Source organism: Apteryx mantelli, chromosome 14 (genome assembly GCF_036417845.1).
Source record: "Apteryx mantelli isolate bAptMan1 chromosome 14, bAptMan1.hap1, whole genome shotgun sequence".
NCBI classification, from domain to species: domain Eukaryota; kingdom Metazoa; phylum Chordata; class Aves; order Apterygiformes; family Apterygidae; genus Apteryx; species Apteryx mantelli.
In genome coordinates this window covers 22,648,075-22,665,946 of record NC_089991.1, presented here as the reverse complement: position 1 = coordinate 22,665,946, position 17,872 = coordinate 22,648,075, and the positions used below count along the sequence as shown (strand labels likewise).

General features: G+C 54.5%; 1 protein-coding gene across 1 annotated transcript; it reads right to left on the bottom strand.

The window, feature by feature from the left end:
* Positions 1 to 1,415: 1,415 nt before the first annotated feature.
* Positions 1,416 to 17,775, bottom strand: HARS1 (histidyl-tRNA synthetase 1). The gene is made up of 13 exons (XM_067304553.1): positions 17,685 to 17,775; positions 16,695 to 16,781; positions 14,621 to 14,740; positions 14,071 to 14,166; positions 13,357 to 13,482; positions 12,128 to 12,235; positions 10,093 to 10,191; positions 6,024 to 6,117; positions 5,672 to 5,799; positions 5,328 to 5,570; positions 3,904 to 4,020; positions 2,973 to 3,119; positions 1,416 to 1,939 (listed from the first exon to the last, which is right to left on the bottom strand). The coding sequence occupies exons 1-13, from the start codon at positions 17,760 to 17,762 to the stop codon at positions 1,880 to 1,882; spliced, it is 1,503 nt and encodes a 500-aa protein (XP_067160654.1). The 5' UTR covers positions 17,763 to 17,775; the 3' UTR covers positions 1,416 to 1,879.
* Between the last annotated feature and the right edge of the window lie 97 nt (positions 17,776 to 17,872).

Below are 17,872 nucleotides of genomic sequence, written 5' to 3'. Positions count from 1 at the left end.
GCTGGTGCGTGTGGAGACACCCAGGCCCTCGGGAAGGGCAGGGCCCGGCTCTCAAGGCAAAGCCGTCCATGGCCAGCTGGGAGCACAGCCCCAGCCGATTAGGTGCTAACATCACCTTGACGGTCTCTAAACACCACCTAGGCACGGAGCCAACGCGCTCCCCCGAGGAGATGCAGGAGGGCGGGATCGGGGCTCCAGGCCCGGCGGAGCCACGCGCTCGGCCGGCTGCGCTTCCCGGAGGATCCCGTTGCCGCGGAGCTGGCGCAAACGCGGCAGATCGCGGTGCAGCCGCGCCGGCCAACGCCGCCCCGACGGCTCTGGGGCCGGGCCCGGCCCCGACGCCCCCCGACAGAGGACGCCTCGGGGCGCTGCCTGCCGGTGCGCACCACGACCGGCCCCGCGTCTCCAGCCCCTCCCGCCAGCCCCCAACAGACACGGCTCCAAAACCGACGGCCGCGCCTCCCCCCTCCGCCCGGCTGAGTGGCGCCCCCGCTCCGGACACCAGCACCGCTGCCGGCCCCGGCGGCGGCAGCACGGGGGCTCCGTCAGCCCCACGGGGGCCCCCCGGCGGGACGGTCGGGGGCCCCTCCGCCCCTCGAAGTGCGGCGGACCCGGGCCCACAAGCGACCCCCGGCCCGCCCCGGGGCTGGACTCCCCCCTCGCTCCCTGCAGGGCCGCGCCCGCGGGGGCGCTCCCCGACGGCACCTACCGCCTCCTCCATCGCCGCGCCCGCTCCTCGCCGCCGCCGCTCCGCCCTCGCCGGAGCCTGGAAGCTTCCAGCGCCGCCGCCGCCCCCCATTGGGCCGCAGCCACCCCGCCCCGGGGCGGGAGGGTCCCGCCGCCCCGCCCCGCCGGGCCCCCCGGGTCGCCCCCCCCCCCCCGGGACGCCCCCCCGGGCCAGCGGAGCGCCCTGCGAGGACACCCGCGGCCACCGCGCTATGGGTCCCCGCTGCCTCGTGGTAGGGTTTGGGCGCTCCCCAAAGCCCCGGGGGCTTCGTAACCATAGGACATCGGGGAAAGCTGGGTAAATTAAGGAATACCCGCTTTGCGGAGGGGACCAGAGCACCATGCTGGGCGGGAGGCGCGGGTCAGCGCCAAGGTGAGGGGGCACAGAGGGGGGACGCAACCGCTGGGGCCAGAGCACCCACAGTGGCAAGGCGACCCGTCTCGGCCACCGCAGCAGCACGGCAAACCTGCACCGTTTGCGCGGGGCAGACCTTGGCCCAGTGTTTCTTCGCACGCAGCACAGCGCGGTGCAGAAGCGCTCTTTCAAGGGGCTGGGAAGGAGTCGCAGCTTAAGAAACAGCCAAAACGGCATTTAACGTCAGCTCCCGCTCAGAGTAGTGGAGGCAGGTAAATGAATCCCTGCGCCAAGCAGAAAGCAGGAGAAAACAGGAGAAAACAGGAGGCAGGGATGGGACAGACAGAGGATTTATTATGTTTCTTGGAATGGGCTTTACATTTTGCTTTGGATGAGGTCACCTCCCTGCAGCCAGAGCAGAGACGCTAGACTGGATGTTTATTCAAAATGAAGGGAACAAGAAGCTGCAGCCAAGACCCTGGGGTTTGCTAACAGCATGGGGCTCCAGATGTCACCTTAACGATCATGGACAAGAGGCGAATGCTTGCCAGGGACTCTCACAAAACATCTTTCCGGCAAATCACTGAGGGCCACAGTGTTTTGTAGAAGGCAACACAGCCTCTCTGCTCCCGCTGGGGAAGGGAGGGGACAAGACAAGAATAAATACAGCTTTCTAAGGCTCCCCAGCCCTGCACTCGCTGCCACACCGCTTGGTAAAGCAGACAAGCAGCTTGGCATTTATGGGAGGAAATCTGTCAGCTGAAATCCAGTGAACAAGCAGATGCGGCCGGAAGGGCTTCAAGACTGGCTTGTTCGCGTCTTGATCTCCTCAACGAGGCTCTCCCTGCGGACATCAACCTACAAAGGGGGAGCACAAAGTTCCATAAATACAACACAAGCAGCCTGACATATTGTGACTTTCTCTGGTCCCAGAGGAATGGTCCACACTGCATTCGCTGCTCTCCGTCTCAGGAGACCACACCGTGGTGCTCTCTGTCCCCTGCTCCTCCAAAGGGATCGAGCGGCAAAGGCAGATCTGGCTCCTGACAACCATGAGTTACATTCCTCCCAGAGTGCTTCCTGCTGGTTCCAAAGCCACAGCCAGTACATGGATGACTGCTGTCCCCACTCATCCTAACACAGCACACCCAGGATGATCAGTGATGTCCTATGCCATGGAAGGAGAGCGTGAGCCGTTGAGTTTCCCCCCATGCTCCAGACCCCCTGAAATGAGGAGGAGCTGGGAGTTCAAGGAGGCCATGGCATGGGAGACTCTCCAGAGCTGGAGGGGACAGTGCTCCTTGGCTCGGGGAAACTGCACAGGGGGAAGAACTGGAATGTCACGTTTCTCAGAAGTCCCTGGAGAGACCAGAGCTAAAAAGATCTAATGAGAGGTGCAATGTATAAAGACCTGAGAACCTAAACCGTTATAGGAGGCTTGGTGGGAAACTGAGGCCAGGGCACATGCTGCACAGCAAGTCAAGAAAGGCTGAGGAGGCTCACCTCACTCCATCTCCAAAGGTGCACACACAAATCCAGGCCTATTAAAGTACTGCCATCAATCCATGCACCTCATCTCAAGTCTACCAGCGCTGGCTCTCATTCCTCCGACTGTTGTGTGTGGACAGTCTTTCCCTCCACAGCACCTCCTGGACGAGCAGCTTTCCTAAGTCTCAGAGGCTCTTCACATCAGGTGGAAGTGCCTTGCTCCTTCAATCTCCCCCTTTGGATGCTAAGCTCAAAACGTGAGCCTGCAAAGCCAACTTGCTGCATACAGCCTGACTGCACTGCTGCTGAACAACTGGGTATGGATGGGTCCTGAGGGCTGGCCTGAGCTGGGATGAAGGGTCAAGCAGCTGGCAGTCCCACTCCGAGGTACCACAGGCCTCACCTCCTCCCTGGTGGCCACAACCCGCAGCTTGACAACTCCATCCTTGAGCTCCTGCTCACCCACGATGGCAACAAGGGGAATGCCTGTGTCCTCGCAGTACTGCAGCTGATTCAGTAGTTTGGGATTCTTCTTGTACAGCATCTCTGCCTGGAAGAGACCCAAAGCACAACACTCTGCTCAGCACCGGCCCATTTCTTTGCACCTTCAGCCAGACATTTTGGGTCTAGTCCGCTCATTGCTGTCTGGTGAGTGGGGTGTGGGGTGGGCTGGGAGACTGGCTGAAGGAGAAGGCTGGACATTACAGCTAATGAGTAACACAACGCAGCTCAAAGGCACCTACAAGACCCTGTTTATCCTGGGAAAGCACCAGCTCATTAGCTCTAGTCTGTGGCAGACCAGAGCCGACACCTGTGATGTCCCTGCAGGCTCCAAATCCCCTGCAGAGCACCCAGGCGCTGCTCAGCCTCCAAAGAGGCGGGGGAAAGCTGCCTGAAGCCAGCAGGGAGCAGGGCCTGCCACACAACTTACCTTCTGCACGCGGAAAACACAGCCCAGGCTCCTCCCTGACTCCTTCCCCTCCTTGAAAGGCCTTGTGTTTTTGGCTTTCTGTTGGAGGCAGCATGACACCACAGCTGCCATGCAGCAGGGGCTGGAGCATTGCCTGGCTTGGGAATCCATCCTAAGCTAAAGACACAGCCAGAGCAGCCCCTGCAGTGCTAGGGGGGTAACCAAATTGTGTCCAGCCCTTCTCTGTGTCCTAAATTGGACATTCCCTGGGAAGAGGCAGGTTCCAGTCAGGAAGGCAGTCTGCTGCCCACCTTCTCCCCACAACTCCCTCCTCCCCAGGTGAAGCTAGATCTGGTCCATTCCTGGCACAGGAAACAGGAGGGTGGATCAGGCAGCTCCTCACTTGGCCACCAGCTGTTTGTACCTTGATTCCAGCATCCCACAGCTCGGAGATGAGCTTCAGCCGCTCTTCTAGTAGCTTCTTCTGGGCAGAGGCCACTAGCACCTGCGTCTCTGTTGTCCGAATCTTCTCTGCAGAGGCCTGGAGGAGAGGCAGACTTAAATGCCATGGACAAACAGAGATATCCCAGATCCTATGAGCAGGAATGGTCCACATCCCAGGTCCATCAGCAGAGGACCAGGCTCAGTGGGACAAGCAGCATAGCCCCATCACAGTCAGAGAGGCCCACAGACCCCATCCTGGAGCCAAATACAACCTTCTGGGATTGTTTGGTGATGGGGGCTTAACACAGCCTCCCTCCTGCACAGCAAGTGTGTGCAGGCTGGAGGATCTGCTGAGGATGAGCAATACCTCTCTCACCTTCTGCCTAGAGACTGTTCCTCTGCACCCAAGGGTTTGTACCCTCACAGAAACCTGCTTTGAGGGGCTCAGGAGCAGCCTAGTGGGAGCTGGACAGAGCCAGCTGTCTGCTCCACAGCTGGGCTGGAAACTGTGGGTTGGATGTAACAGCAGCAAGCTGATATGCTCCAGCACTGTCAGGAGTAATCATGAGCCACCTGCTCCCACGTGAGACACTGGATACTCAAAGTGGCATTTTCCTGCCTCTGCCTTCTCTGGAGGGAGAAACCTTTAAAGGTCACCTGCAGAAGGACAAACCTGTCCAGGACTGGAGGTAGTGGGGGGAGGGCTCAATTTCCACTTAGAAATCCAGATTGCATCTGGCTGCCAGAAGAGAGCTCCCCACAACAGGGCTCTGAGGGATGCAAACGGGAGGCAGTGTGTTGGGAACCTACAAAGACATACTTGACACACATTGACTAGGACTGAAGACAAGGAATGGGCAGAGAAACTCTGAGGAAAAGGAAACAGACAGACACACTACGCTCCCTGATCTGGGAGACCCAACCCCTTTCTGGTCTCCATAATACCTTGCATGTGACGGGCACACATACAGGGCTGCTGTCACCCTGTCAGCCTTGCAGGACAGTGCTGGCTTGCCAAGAAGGCTGGGCGGTCATTTTAGGTGCCTAATGCAGTGGGGAACTCTAAGGCATCTGATCTGGGTACCTAGTACTGCTGAGAATTAAAGTACCCCCTCCAGCTACGGCTGAACATGCCAGGCTCCCATCTCCAGGGGTGCAGGAAGAGGGATCTTATCTCTGCTGAGACCCCCAGAGATCATCTCCCAAGCAAGAGGAAGAGGAGATTGTGACCTGGCTCTGACTCCTGCTGCAGAGCAGAGTGGGGGCCTGGCTGGTTCCTCCATCAAGGACCACAGTGAGTAAGACTCACTTCAGCACCTCCTGGACTGGGGGGCGCAACAGACACAGGGGAAGAGTGTAAATCCTTGCCTTCCTCCCTTCCTAGTCAAGCACCAAGGCACTTACCTCCACCTTCTGCTCCATGATGGAGAAGATCCGCTCAATCCCAATGCTGACTCCCACACAGGGCACCTTCCGTCCTTTGGGATCAAACATCCCCACCAGCCCATCGTAGCGACCGCCTCCAGCCACACTCCCAACGCTGACTGACTCCTCCACATGGTCGTTCTCCTGCTGCAGGAGGACAGCCTCAAAGATCACCCCTGTATAGTAGTCCAGACCTCGCGCCAGGCTCAAGTCAAAGGAGATCTGCAGGACACAAGCAGAGTCCCGTCACTGGGTGCAGCTGGGGAGCCCAGGGCTGCCCAGCCACGAGGGCAGCACCCCCTCCTGCCTCTGCACCTCCTCACCTTCCCTGTGATGCCAAACAGTGTCAGGTACTCAAACAGCAGCTTCATGTCCCCCAGCCCCTCCTTGGCTAGTTTATTCTGAGACAGCTTGGGGTCCTGCAGGAGCTGCTCAATCAGGTCCAGGCCACCTGTGGGAACAAGGCATGCCTGGGGTCTGCCATGGGCCAACAACAGGGCAGCACTGGCAACGAGTCGCATGCGCTGCTTTGCGCCCTCCGTCTCTGCCCAGGTGCACTGGCCCCTGTCTGCCTGGCCTGGAAGAGAGTGGCCACGCTTGTAGGGACAGTGACCGAGCAGGCTGGAGGGGGGCTTTCCGCTGAGAAGGAGAAGGGATCCACACCACAGTGCTCACCGTGGAGCTGGACGTATTCTCCAATGCGATCCGCAGCCTCAGGAGAGAGTCCCTTCTCTCCCACCATCTCACTCCTCACATCATCCCACGGCATCTGCAAGGGGAGACAAGAACATCAGCCACTGTCCTAGTGATACAGCCTTTCCTGGGGATGCTCTCCGGCAGCCCTGGCCCTCTGTCCTGCCTCACTCATCTGCCTCCAACGTGTCTTTACACTGCAGGACTCTGTCAGTGTCAGGGCGGGCAAGGACTGTGTGAGAGAAACAGAAAATGAAATGTAGCCAAAGCTGAGGCCTGTTGCACCCATGAAGTATTCTTAGCAGCACATAATTAATATACTTGCCTTGAACCTGAATAGAAGCAGGATATACTGTAATAACTGACACTGTAGGAGCATTTGTAACACTGTAACACTTGCCTTGCTAGCAACAATGTCAAAGCCTCCTGTTACAGAGTTCAGCAAAAATACATAATAAGCAGGTAACCACAAAGCAGCAGATTTGTAGCAGTTGCATAAAGGACATGAAGGCAAGCACATGCGAGGAGTAAAATCTGTAACACAACAACAAAGGACGCAGAATGAGCAGGACAGATGTATGGTGGAACCAGAACAAGTCCTGGTCCTAGAAACAAGACAAACTATGCTGGGAGCAGATGAAGCCCCTCTATTTTTCCAGGGATGGAGTCAGGAGCATACAAACACCAATTACGAGAGATGAAAAACAAGAAAGAAAGAAGCTGACCACTTTAGTTCCACTTTTTCTCCATGGGAAGCTCGAGTCGCCTCCACCTGAGCTGCTGGGATCATCAAGGATGGAGCCACCAGCGTTAACTGCGCAGCAACAGCTAAGTACACTCACAGCTAATTTGGCATGAGATTGTATAGGACTAATTCTTTGTGGTGATAATGCTGGATAATAATTAAGAACTAACCACTGGCAATGTGTACTGTTACTGAATGTCACTCTAACCAAGGGTTGCTTTCAAGTCTGAAATTGGCTTGATTTATCTGTCTTTTAAATGGTCCCATCATTCCCTAATATAGATATATGCATATACCCAGACAACTACATCCTTTCTACTAAGAAGAGAAACCAAAATACAGGGGACAGATCAATGACCAAATGAAGACAGAGGCATCCGACAGAAAGAATCCACCACACCTGATGCTTACCATCAATAAATCTCTCTCATAATGTGTAGAGCACACTTGGTAAGAAAGTTGGGGCATGTCCCAGGGAAGCATCGCTACACGCTTACCCTGTTCTTCAGTTCTTCCCTTGGCACTTGCATTTGGTCACCACTGGAAAGAGGATGTTGGGCTAAGCGAGCTTTGCTCTCACCTGGTACTGTTGCTTCTACAGCTGTGCCTAAACTGCGATTCATGCAGCCGGCCTGTGCTGAGGCAGCACAGACCTCGGCCTAGCTGGAAACCCTTGTATGACACCAAGCACATGGATGATCAGCCCACAATGCTAGCACTGTCTCACCTGCAAGGCCAGAAGCAACTTGGGAATGCTACCAAGGCGCAATCTGGACACAGCAAAGCAGTAACACTGTTCCTCTCCGCATCAGTGCTGAGGTTTGCTGAGTGAACTGAATCCTACCAAGAAATCTTAAAATGGGGCTTTGGGAAGCACAGGCCAGGGACAGTACAGGCAGGAGCAGGCAAGCTCTCCATGCTGTGTTTAGCCGCCTGAAAAGGGACAGAAGGACTCACAGCAAAAGGTGCTGATCTGTATTAGCAGTTTGCTTGATCTGATGCTCACCCTTCCCTAAATGCTGACACTTCTTGGGAGACAGGAGCTGCACCTGGAGAATTGCCTTAGCACCTCTGCCGTGCTCTCCACGGCATCACTCCATCTCTTATACCTCTGCACAGTCTCTTTGTACCCCATCGTGGCAGGCAGCAAAGCTGCCCTAAAATTTGGAGCCTAAAACTTGCATCTTTATTTTAAGATTCTTATTCCTTAGCTATTAGTAGAGGACAGTATATACTTTTATAGACTTCTCTCCAGCATCCTTATATCTGACGGGGGTCTAGAGTCAAGAGAATTAGCTGCCAACAAAAAGTTGTTCCTAGACTGGCACCTTTCTCTTCTCTCCAAAAGGTCACATGAGGGCCTGAATCCCTTAGAGAACTGCACGACAGCCAGTGCTCTTGAGGCAGCTTGGCAAGCACGAGTGAGCGGGTACCTCCTCTCTCGTGTCTTACAGAAGCAGCTGTGCGCAGAGTTCTGCACCACAGCAAACCCAAACAAGCCATACAAACATGACGTCTACAAACAGCATGTTTTATAAAAGCACCTGCACAAATCAGTGCAGGTGTGAATGATGTGAACAGGAAACATGGGATGAGCTACCAGGATCTCACAGGACTGGGCAGAGAGATTATGGCACTGAGTGACACGTTCACACTGGGGCTCTGTGTGCCCTGCTGGGATGCTGCACAGTCCTGGCCAGCTGTCAGCCTCAAGGAGCCACGTTCCCAGCAAGAGGTCCTTGTGCTGATAGCGGCAGAAGATGAGTGCGGACACATGCAGTGGGGGATATAACGCAGTGCGAGATCAAACAGACCACCCTTCTCCAGGCCAGAAGGCAGGAATATGCCATTAGGATTATTTTTCAGGCCTGTTTTTCTGATCTCTTATTCTTTCTCACTCCAAATCACAGAATCACAGAATGGTTGAGGTTGGAAGGGACCTCTGGAGATCATCTAGTCCAACCCCCCTGCTCAAGCAGGGTCACCTAGAGCACCTTGCACAGGATCGCATCCAGGTGGGTTTTGAATATCTCCAGAGAAGGAGACTCCACAACCTCTCTGGGCAACCTGTGCCAGTGCTCTGTCACCCTCATGGTAAAGAAGTTTTTCCTCATATGCAGATGGAAGGGAAATAAGTTGTCTGAACCAAGATCCCTTTCTCTACCTCAGACACTTGTTTCCAAGTGAACATGGAAACCTCGTTTCTATATGTCCTTTTTGCTTCCCATTGCTGTCTTCCTGCTGTTCCCTCATTCCATCTCCCAAGGGTCCCACAACCCAGCCAGAGGCACCAGTTCTACCAGGATGCCCTGATCACTCCCAAACAGCATGGCCAGCAATATGCACACACTACAGACCCCACATTCCCAGCAAGGATGCTGGACGTGATATTGCCAAGCAAGAACAGCACTTGCTCGACAGCAAGATTTGCTGGACAACACTGATTTCTGCAGCCAACACAACAATTTCCATTTGACTTGGCCCTGTCACCTGCAGGGTAACTGCCTTTATGCATGACTGCAGTTCTCTACTTCTAGACTACCACAGCAATTTGCCATTACATCAAGATCTCTTTCTTATTGAGTTCTGAAATTTGAGCAAAGATTCCAGAACACAATTATGATTCCTTAACCCACCAGCCCAAAACCACCACATTAGAAAAGGCATTTCAATGTTGTGGCTCAGTCTGAAAGGTGGGATCTCAAGCTCTCGGTTCATAAGCAGTGGCAGCTTAAGAAGGCTGAGGTTTGGGATATTAATTTGAGAGATCTGCAGAACCTCCAAGGAGAAGAGCACTTCTCCCTCGCTCCTTTCCATTTGTCAGCACCATGTGGGATGTTGGAGGAGAAAGCATAGAATCCAGTTCTGCTATGTGGCTGCAGTGTCCAGCATGCCTCTCCCTCAACATTCATGAGGGAAGGGAAGGGAAGGGAAGGGAAGGGAAGGGAAGGGAAGGGAAGGGAAGGGAAGGGAAGGGAAGGGAAGGGAAGGGAAGGGAAGGGAAGGGAAGGGAAGGGAAGGGAAGGGAAGGGAAGGGAAGGGAAGGGAAGGGAAGGGAAGGGAAGGGAAGGGAAGGGAAGGGAAGGGAAGGGAAGGGAAGGGAAGGGAAGGGAAGGGAAGGGAAGGGAAGGGAAGGGAAGGGAAGGGAAGGGAAGGGAAGGGAAGGGAAGGGAAGGGAAGGGGTGCAACTCAATTATTGGCATTTTCCAGCCAGCTTTCATGGCCCTTGGCCAGAGCAGCCCACAGGGACAGAGACTTGTTGAAACCCCAGTAGCAGCTGCTGCAGCCCAGAGCTCCAGCCCATACCTTATCCAGTTTGTCAACGCTGGAGCAGATTGTCCGGAACTTGCTGTCTGGGACACCGCAAACTGCAAACATCCCATCAAGGATGCGTCGATCGTTGACCTGGGGGACAGGGAGCAAGTCATTTACTATGAACTCAAACATATGCTTCAATTGAGTCCAGTTTCTCTCCTCTCTGGTTTTAGGTATGGAAGAGAAAAACTAGCAGTCATCCTAGCCTGATGGGGAACTCTTGCTGAGCCACCTGGCATTCTGACAGATAAGATATTTCCCATTTCAGAACAGTGGGGAAAAAAAACAGCCACCTGCATTTTCAAAAGCCTCTGCCAATGAACCTCTCCAGAGACTCAAGAAGCCACAGCCAGGAGCGGGCAAAATTTTGTCATTGATTAGGAACTGGAAAGACCAAGATGAGATGAGCTTTACCAGAATGTGGAGAGTCAGACTCAGCTAGAACAGTGGGGAGGAGGAACAGATGGTGGAAGAGAAACAACATAGTCAATGTGGAGTGCAAGTGGCTGCTAGTGTTTTTTGCTGCTTATGCTTTCTCGGCAATTTCAGTGTTTTCCTCATTCTTGGGGAGCAAAGCTGCCTCTCTCCCCACACCAAGCCAACTAGTGCAACTGATTCCTACCAAGCCTGGGTACAGCCATCATCTCCTTCTAGAGCCACAGACACCTCCAGTCAACAGAGAAAAAGCTGAAGAAAACCGGTGGTACCTACAAGCCCTCTTATATGGGGACACAAGCCATCAGTCTCCAGTGCAGGTTTAAAAACAGGTCAGGAACAGACCAGGAACTGAGATAAATTCAGTACATTACCCCATTCTCTCAGTGCAAGAACAAAGTGATATCTGATTATGTTAAAACCTTGTTGAGGGATTTTTTTTGATAGCACAGTAAATTCCATGGTTTAATTATGCTCTGCAAAAGGAGGTAATTGAGGCCAAAGGCTTAGCTAGATTCAATGTTTCTATGGCTAGCGAGAACATCTGCAGTTAAATTAGACAGAAACAAAGACTGTTCAAAGGTTATAAATACTCCTGCATCGACATGAACCAGATGGTCACTCATGGAAGACATGGAGCTGTTTCCACCACAGGCAGGTTATTCTGCCATTCCCCATTGCAGGGTTGCCTGCCTGTCCTCAAAAGGATCTGCTATTGCCACTGACCAAAACCAAACTACCTGGACCTCAACTTGATGGCAGATCCTGTGCACTGCCCTTCAGCTTATCCCAGACTAGTTCCAGGGCAGACAGCCCACTTCCCACCCAGCAGGGGCCACCCTGGCGAGCACAACACCCAGCCTGCAGTCAGACGTGATCTGCACCTCTCACCTCCCAGCAGAGCCCAACAGCAGCCCAGCTCTGGGTCCCTCTCAGAGCTCCCACAGCCCTCCTACCCATCGGATCCTCCTACCCATCACTCTTCTGCTGCTGTAAACTCGTACCCGTCCTGGCTGATCTGCACACCCAGGGCCATTCGTTACCACACCAAGATGACAGCTATTTTGAAGCAAACAGCAAGCGCAGCCTAAAGTAAGGTGCATGTCTTCTGGAAGTGGTCTCAGTCCCAGAAAGGACCTGGTGGGAAGGCAGGATTTGCAGACAATGCTGCACGCGCACAGGAGACGGCCCTACTAAGGGCGCATCAGAAGCGGGGACAAGGGCAGGGATCCTGGGTTAGAACCTGTATTTTACCGCAGGCAGTGTATATGACAGCCACACTGTTATTTGGGCTACTGGACATTTCACAGAGGACCATGGTTAATGCTACAGAGAACCCCGCTAACTGTGGCCTCGGGGAACCCCCTATGTTCCCACCTAAAGGGCAGTCTGAGCTGAGGACCAACATTCAACCTGTAAACAGAGACAGCGCAAGAGCGGGGAGAAGCCAGACGAACTAGGGTTCCTGGATCAGGCCTCCGTGGGGACTGGAGAGGGAAGAGGTGCTGCTGGGCAGAGCCGTAGGGACAAAGACCACTGCTTTGCACTGTGGCACAGAGAATCCTGCCTGGGGGTCTGGCTCCGGTCTCACCTTAATGAGAAAGTCCCCAAGCTGCAGCTCACTCAGGATCTCGTGCACTATTTTCAGGCACTCGGCATCCGGAATCATAGGATCGAACTGGCCAGCGATGTCAAAATCCTGAGGACAGGAAAAGGCAGTGAGCACTTTGGCACTGCTCCTGTGGCTGCAGCAGCAGCACTTCACTGGAAAAACCCAGCCAAGGGCTGGTCAATCATATTTAAGAAATGATGCAGAAAAAGCTGCTAGGCTGAGCAGAGAAGCAAAGCACCTCAAGGAGAGAGGGTATCAGAGCTCAGTTTACCCAGTTTAGGGAAGGGAAGGTTTCTCTAAGGGAATACTTGGAAAGGGGAGAGAATCAGTATCAAGGGATGAGAGCTACTGTTTAAATAACTGCACTGGCACAAGGGAAAACAAGCTATAATTTTAGCTTAGATATTAGAAGACCATTTCCAATTAGCCTAGGAATAACATCTTAGAATGATCTTTCAAATGAGACAGCAGGCAAATTCTAGGTATTTTGGAAATGGGAATTTGACAGCATCAGGAGTTGAAAGACATCAACAGAGATTGTATGAAGAAACAGTAATATTCTCAATTAAGAATTAGTTTGTGATATGAGGCCCTGTGGACTGTGTTAATACAGTGCAACAAACCCATTCCTCAGGGCTCCCCTACTTGTCTGAGAGAGCCACAAAGGAAATTGCTTTCTGACCTGTTCTGTAATTAGGACTCCGGGTTCTTCTGTGTCTTCCTTTGAAATAGAGAATCAACTAAGCACAGGACGGAAGCAGTAAGTGCTATGGCCGAGTCACTCACCTGCCTGATTCACATCCTGCTCGCATGTCCAGATGTTAAACTGATGCCAGATTTGGGATCAGGAGGAAATTCTTGCCCTAGGCCAGGCTGGTAGGCACTGCGCGATGGAGTAAGGAGCTGCCCTCCTCCATAGTGTGAAGTGCCGCCTGCTACCTGGGGCACCTGGAGATGGTGTCACTAAGTTCCCTGTTACAACAGTGCCCTGCGTTATTGCCGCTGTCTTCAGTCTCTCGCACTCTCAAGCTGTGTTTAGTACCCACAGGGGCACGCAGAGGAGAAGGTCAATGGATCCTTCTAAGCATCTTACAGCCACAGGGAAGCAGCTGACCTCAGGGTAGCACAGACTTTGGTCCTATGTCCCCACAACCGCTGCCCAGCGTAGAGCCCTGCTCAGCAACACCCCTGCCAATGGCCAAACTCACACACTGGTAAAACTCCCTGTAGCGGCCCCTGGTCATGGCCGGGTTGTCCCGCCTGTACACCTTAGCGATGTGGTAGCGCTTAATGTTGGTGATTTTGTTCATTGCCAAATAGCGAGCAAAGGGCACCTGGGACCGAAAGGTTAAGGATAGAAATGGGGAGGAATCACCCCACCCAGCCATCACCCACAGGCAGCGCTGGGCCCTCACTATCTCCCCAAAATCCAGCACAGTGTGGAACACACCCATGAGACAAAGCAACAAGAAGTGTCTGGACTCCCTGCAGCTGCCCAAGGCCACCCCAGCTCTCTGAGACAGTCCCACATGTTCTGCCATCAGCACAAGAACAAGTGTCCCCACAGGCACCTTCTGGCGCTGCCGCAGGCCAGATCTCACTCCCCTGTGGCTTGCACACCACTGTAGCCTGGTTTGGGTGCCCTCTTGTAGAACAAACCCCACCCAACACAGATCTCCCCTCCACATGCAAGCATTACTTTGCTCAACCAAAGCGCTGGACAGCAAGTAACTGAGCAAGAGCTCTGCCCACACTGAACCACACCATCTGCTCATGCTCTCCATGCCACTACGGAGGCCAGAACCAAGAGACTGTCCTCCTCCTCCTCCTCCCTTGCCCTCTGGATAGGGCTGCCCCAAAATGGGGATACCAAAGACAACAAGACCCCTCAGCATTGCACTAACTGGGCTGTGGCAGGATACAGTCAGGTCATAGCGCAGGGACAGCAGCTCTCCCCCCTGATCTTTCAGATCATAGATGAGTTTCGAGTCTTCTCCATACTTCCCTGTCAGAGTTTCCTACAAAACAAGCACACATGAACAAACAATGTCTTCAGTGACACCGGATCACAGAATCACAGAATGGTTGAGGTTGGAAGGGACCTTTGGAGATCATCTAGTCCAACCCCCCTGCTCAAGGAGGGTCACCTAGAGCAGATTGCCCAGAACTGTGTCCAGATGGCTTTTGAATATCTCCAAGGAGGGACAGTCCACAATCTGTCTGGGCTACCTAAAAGCTGATCTAGGGGTCAGCCCTAGAGCACACAGAGAACAAGAACAGAAAAAAAGGGCACCCCAGGAAATGGAAGAAAATACTTCTTAGTACTCCAACTTACTACAGAGAATCCACTGTTTCCTGAGGTCACAGGCTGCTTAAAGTCGGCGTTAATGAATTTCCCACCCTGTAAATGCACCCCAAGCTTTCAACTGCAGTATCTGAACCAGCTCAGCCAGCTTCTATGCCCTTGCTCACCTTCAGCTCAAACACTGGTGTGTCAATAACCTCTGCTCCATGGCGCTTGAAGCAATTAATGATAGCATTGAAGACTCTCTCCCGAATGGCCATTTGCTTGGGGCTGTAGTCCCGTGTGCCCTGGGATGAGATGAGGAAAAGAAAAGCAAAGAACACATCAGGTTAGTGGTGACAGAGAATATCCCTGGCAACTGTCTGTGTTGAGGGCCCGGCATGCAGCAGCAGAGAGGAGAGGAGTGACAGGAGTACAGGATCTACCAAGATGATGTCCAGAAACCAGATGTCAGGACAGCCAGTAAAAAGCAGCACCAAAGAATACTGGAAAACATCAGGACTCAGCTCACACATGATCTGTCAGTCAGCAGAGCTAAACGTGCACCAGGTGTTTCAAGATGCAGGAGGCAAAGGAGCTAACGTGGATCCAGGACCAGAGAGCTCAGTGCTCTTAAGGCAGATGATACAGTGAGGATTTGTCCACAGCTTTGATTCAGATGTATCAGCCAGAACCATACAATAACCCACTCTGACAGCTGGGCTGAGAGGGCAAACACACTTCGAAGCTGTCAAACAAGCAGTAGCTTTATGCTTTCCGAAGAACTCACACAGAAAGAAGTCGGATATTTTCAAAGGGTGCTACCTACAAACTGCCCATCTACTGTTCACTGGGATGGGCTCCTTTTTAATTTCTTCACTGTTAAGAGTTACTGAATCATTTTGATCACCCCTTTTAGGCTTTCAGCAACGCATAACTGACTGTTAATTAACTGGATCTCTCTTTTCTAGGGACAGTCAGACGGGAGAAGGCAGAGAGGTCAGGCACACTACACTCAGCAACACCCTGCATGCAGGTCGCACAGTGAAGAGTGGCTTTCAGTAGTGCCCTGACATGGCTAAGACAGGCAGGAAACCCCAGCTGTGTTTCCCCTGGAACTCACGGAGCTGGGAATCCCCTCTCCAAATCTTTAAATAGTGAGATATTCATCCTCTTTCAAGGTTTCGGGTCACAATTACGTTTACCAAAATATATGATAAAGGAAATGGAACAACCAGGGGAGAAAGTTCTTAAGGGTTTCCTCTAAGTCAGTGGTGTTAACATTAGCTGGTTTATTAGGGAACGACACTCATAGCTGTCTACAGGTCACAGCGCGGAAGAGCAGTTTGTCTCTGGTCAGCTGCTAGTGAAAAAACATCCAGGTTACAATTTACGCTGAAGTTTTTTGTATTACAGACACCCTTCTCCAGGGCTTAAAGACTGAAAGGCTGTCCATGAGGGAAGGGCCCTTCCGCAAGAGGACAAAGAGATGTTGGCAGCAGGCCAGACCTGCTCTGTAAACAGAGTGGCTCCACTCCCACAGACTGATGCAAGACCAGAAGCCATGAGAAAAAAGACACCTTTCTTCCTTGCCACATTGTAAGGTGTGCTGAACATTTCCGGCAAGCACCGCCAGGCGTTTGGGTTTCCTTGGCTCATACTTTCTTTGCAGTTCCCCCCACTGAGCCTAGCCCCAGCACAGCTGCACTTTGCAGTACTGTGCGCTCACTCAACTTGCCAGCAGCTTCCCCCACTCTGTCAGGTTAACAGGGAACATGATCATATTGAGGAGCCTTACTTTGAGAGCCAGTGGTTGCTGACGCTAGTGCTACTGGTCAGTGCTACATAAATTGAAGAGTCCTAGTCCTAAACTGCTCACCAGTAGCAATACAAGTCATGACCCTACTTCAAACAGCGAGACCCAGGCAGACACAAGACCTCTTATAGCGTGCAGATGTGAAATAACTCGACCAAACGGGAACTTATTTCCTTAACTGCATTAGTTTGTGGTTGGCTTGTCACAGAAGCACCAGAAACCTTAAGTTTTAGTAGGGATATCTGGGCTGGATGCTGTCAGGAATATTTTCATTCTCTCTCCTACCGCTTAGCCATTAGGAGCAAAAAGGAAACAGAAACGAGAGCAAAGACAGGCAGGTCAGTGCTGCATGCCAAGATTTTACACACACAAGTGTGTGTGGGTGTTCACGCGAGGAGGCTGTGTGTGTGCAGAGCTGCGTGAGCGCATGTATTTGAAGATGTTACCTTTGGGGTCTTGAGCACGAACTTGGACTTCCCTTCATCTCCTAACTGCGCCTTCATCTCCAGCAACTTCGCCACCTCCTTCGCGATCTGGGGAGGGAACAGAAGGGAAGCAGGGGTAAAGCTGCCAGCCAGGCACAGTCCCCAGGCTTTCCCCAATGCCTTCAGCCTCTGCATCCCCAGTACACCCAGTCCCCCCCAGCCGCCTCAGCCCCAGTACACCCAGTCCCCCCAGCCGCCTCAGCCCCAGTACACCCAGTCCCCCCAGCCGCCTCAGCCCCAGTCCCCGCAGCCTCCCCAGCCGCCTCAGCCCCAGTCCCCGCAGCCTCCCCAGCCGCCTCAGCCCCAGTCCCCGCAGCCTCCCCAGCCGCCTCAGCCCCAGTCCCCGCAGCCTCCCCAGCCGCCTCAGCCCCAGTCCCCGCAGCCTCCCCAGCCGCCTCAGCCCCAGTCCCCGCAGCCTCCCCAGCCGCCTCAGCCCCAGTCCCCGCAGCCTCCCCAGCCGCCTCAGCCCCAGTCCCCGCAGCCTCCCCAGCCGCCTCAGCCCCAGTCCCCGCAGCCTCCCCAGCCGCCTCAGCCCCAGTACGCCCAGTCCCCCCAGCCGCCTCAGCCCCAGTACGCCCAGTCCCCCCAGCCGCCTCAGCCCCAGTAGGCCCAGCCTCCCCAGCCGCCTCAGCCCCAGTACGCCCAGCCCCCGCAGCCCCCCCGGCCCCAGTACGCCCAGTCCCCCCAACCGCCTCAGCCCCAGTACGCCCAATCCCCGCAGCCGCCCCCACAACCCCAGCACCCCCGGCCCCGGCAGCCCCGCTCCCGCTGCAGGCCCCAACCTCGGCACCCCAAGTCCCCCCCGTCCAACCCGCCGCCCCGCGCCCCCGCCGCCTCCAGTCCCCTCAGCACCCACCGCCCCGCCCCGGCCCAGCCCCCAGCCCCCGCCGGCCCCGCGCCTCCCGCGAGCGCCCCGAGCCCGGCAGCCGCCGCGCCTCCGCCCGGCCGCACCTCGTCGGGCTCGGCCTTCTCCTGCTTGAGCCGCCGCACCGTGTCCGCCTGCGCCCGCACCGCCGCCTCGTCCGCCATGGCCGCGCCGGCGTCTGCGCGTGCGCCGAGCCGCGCGCCTGCGCACTGCCGCGGGGGGCGGGGCCGGAAGCGGGGGCACCGAGGGGCGGGAGGGAGGACTCGCACGCGTC

Excerpts from the sequence above, each read along its gene's own strand:
- HARS1 (XM_067304553.1), bottom strand. The coding sequence starts at position 17,762 with ATGGCGGACGAGGCGGCGGTGCGGGCGCAGGCGGACACGGTGCGGCGG. Across the intron at positions 12,236-13,356 it reads ACAGGGAGTTTTACCAGTGT|GATTTTGACATCGCTGGCCA; the intron begins GTGAGTTTGGCC and ends TCCTGTCCTCAG. Across the intron at positions 5,571-5,671 it reads TGTTTGGCATCACAGGGAAG|ATCTCCTTTGACTTGAGCCT; the intron begins GTGAGGAGGTGC and ends TGTGTCCTGCAG.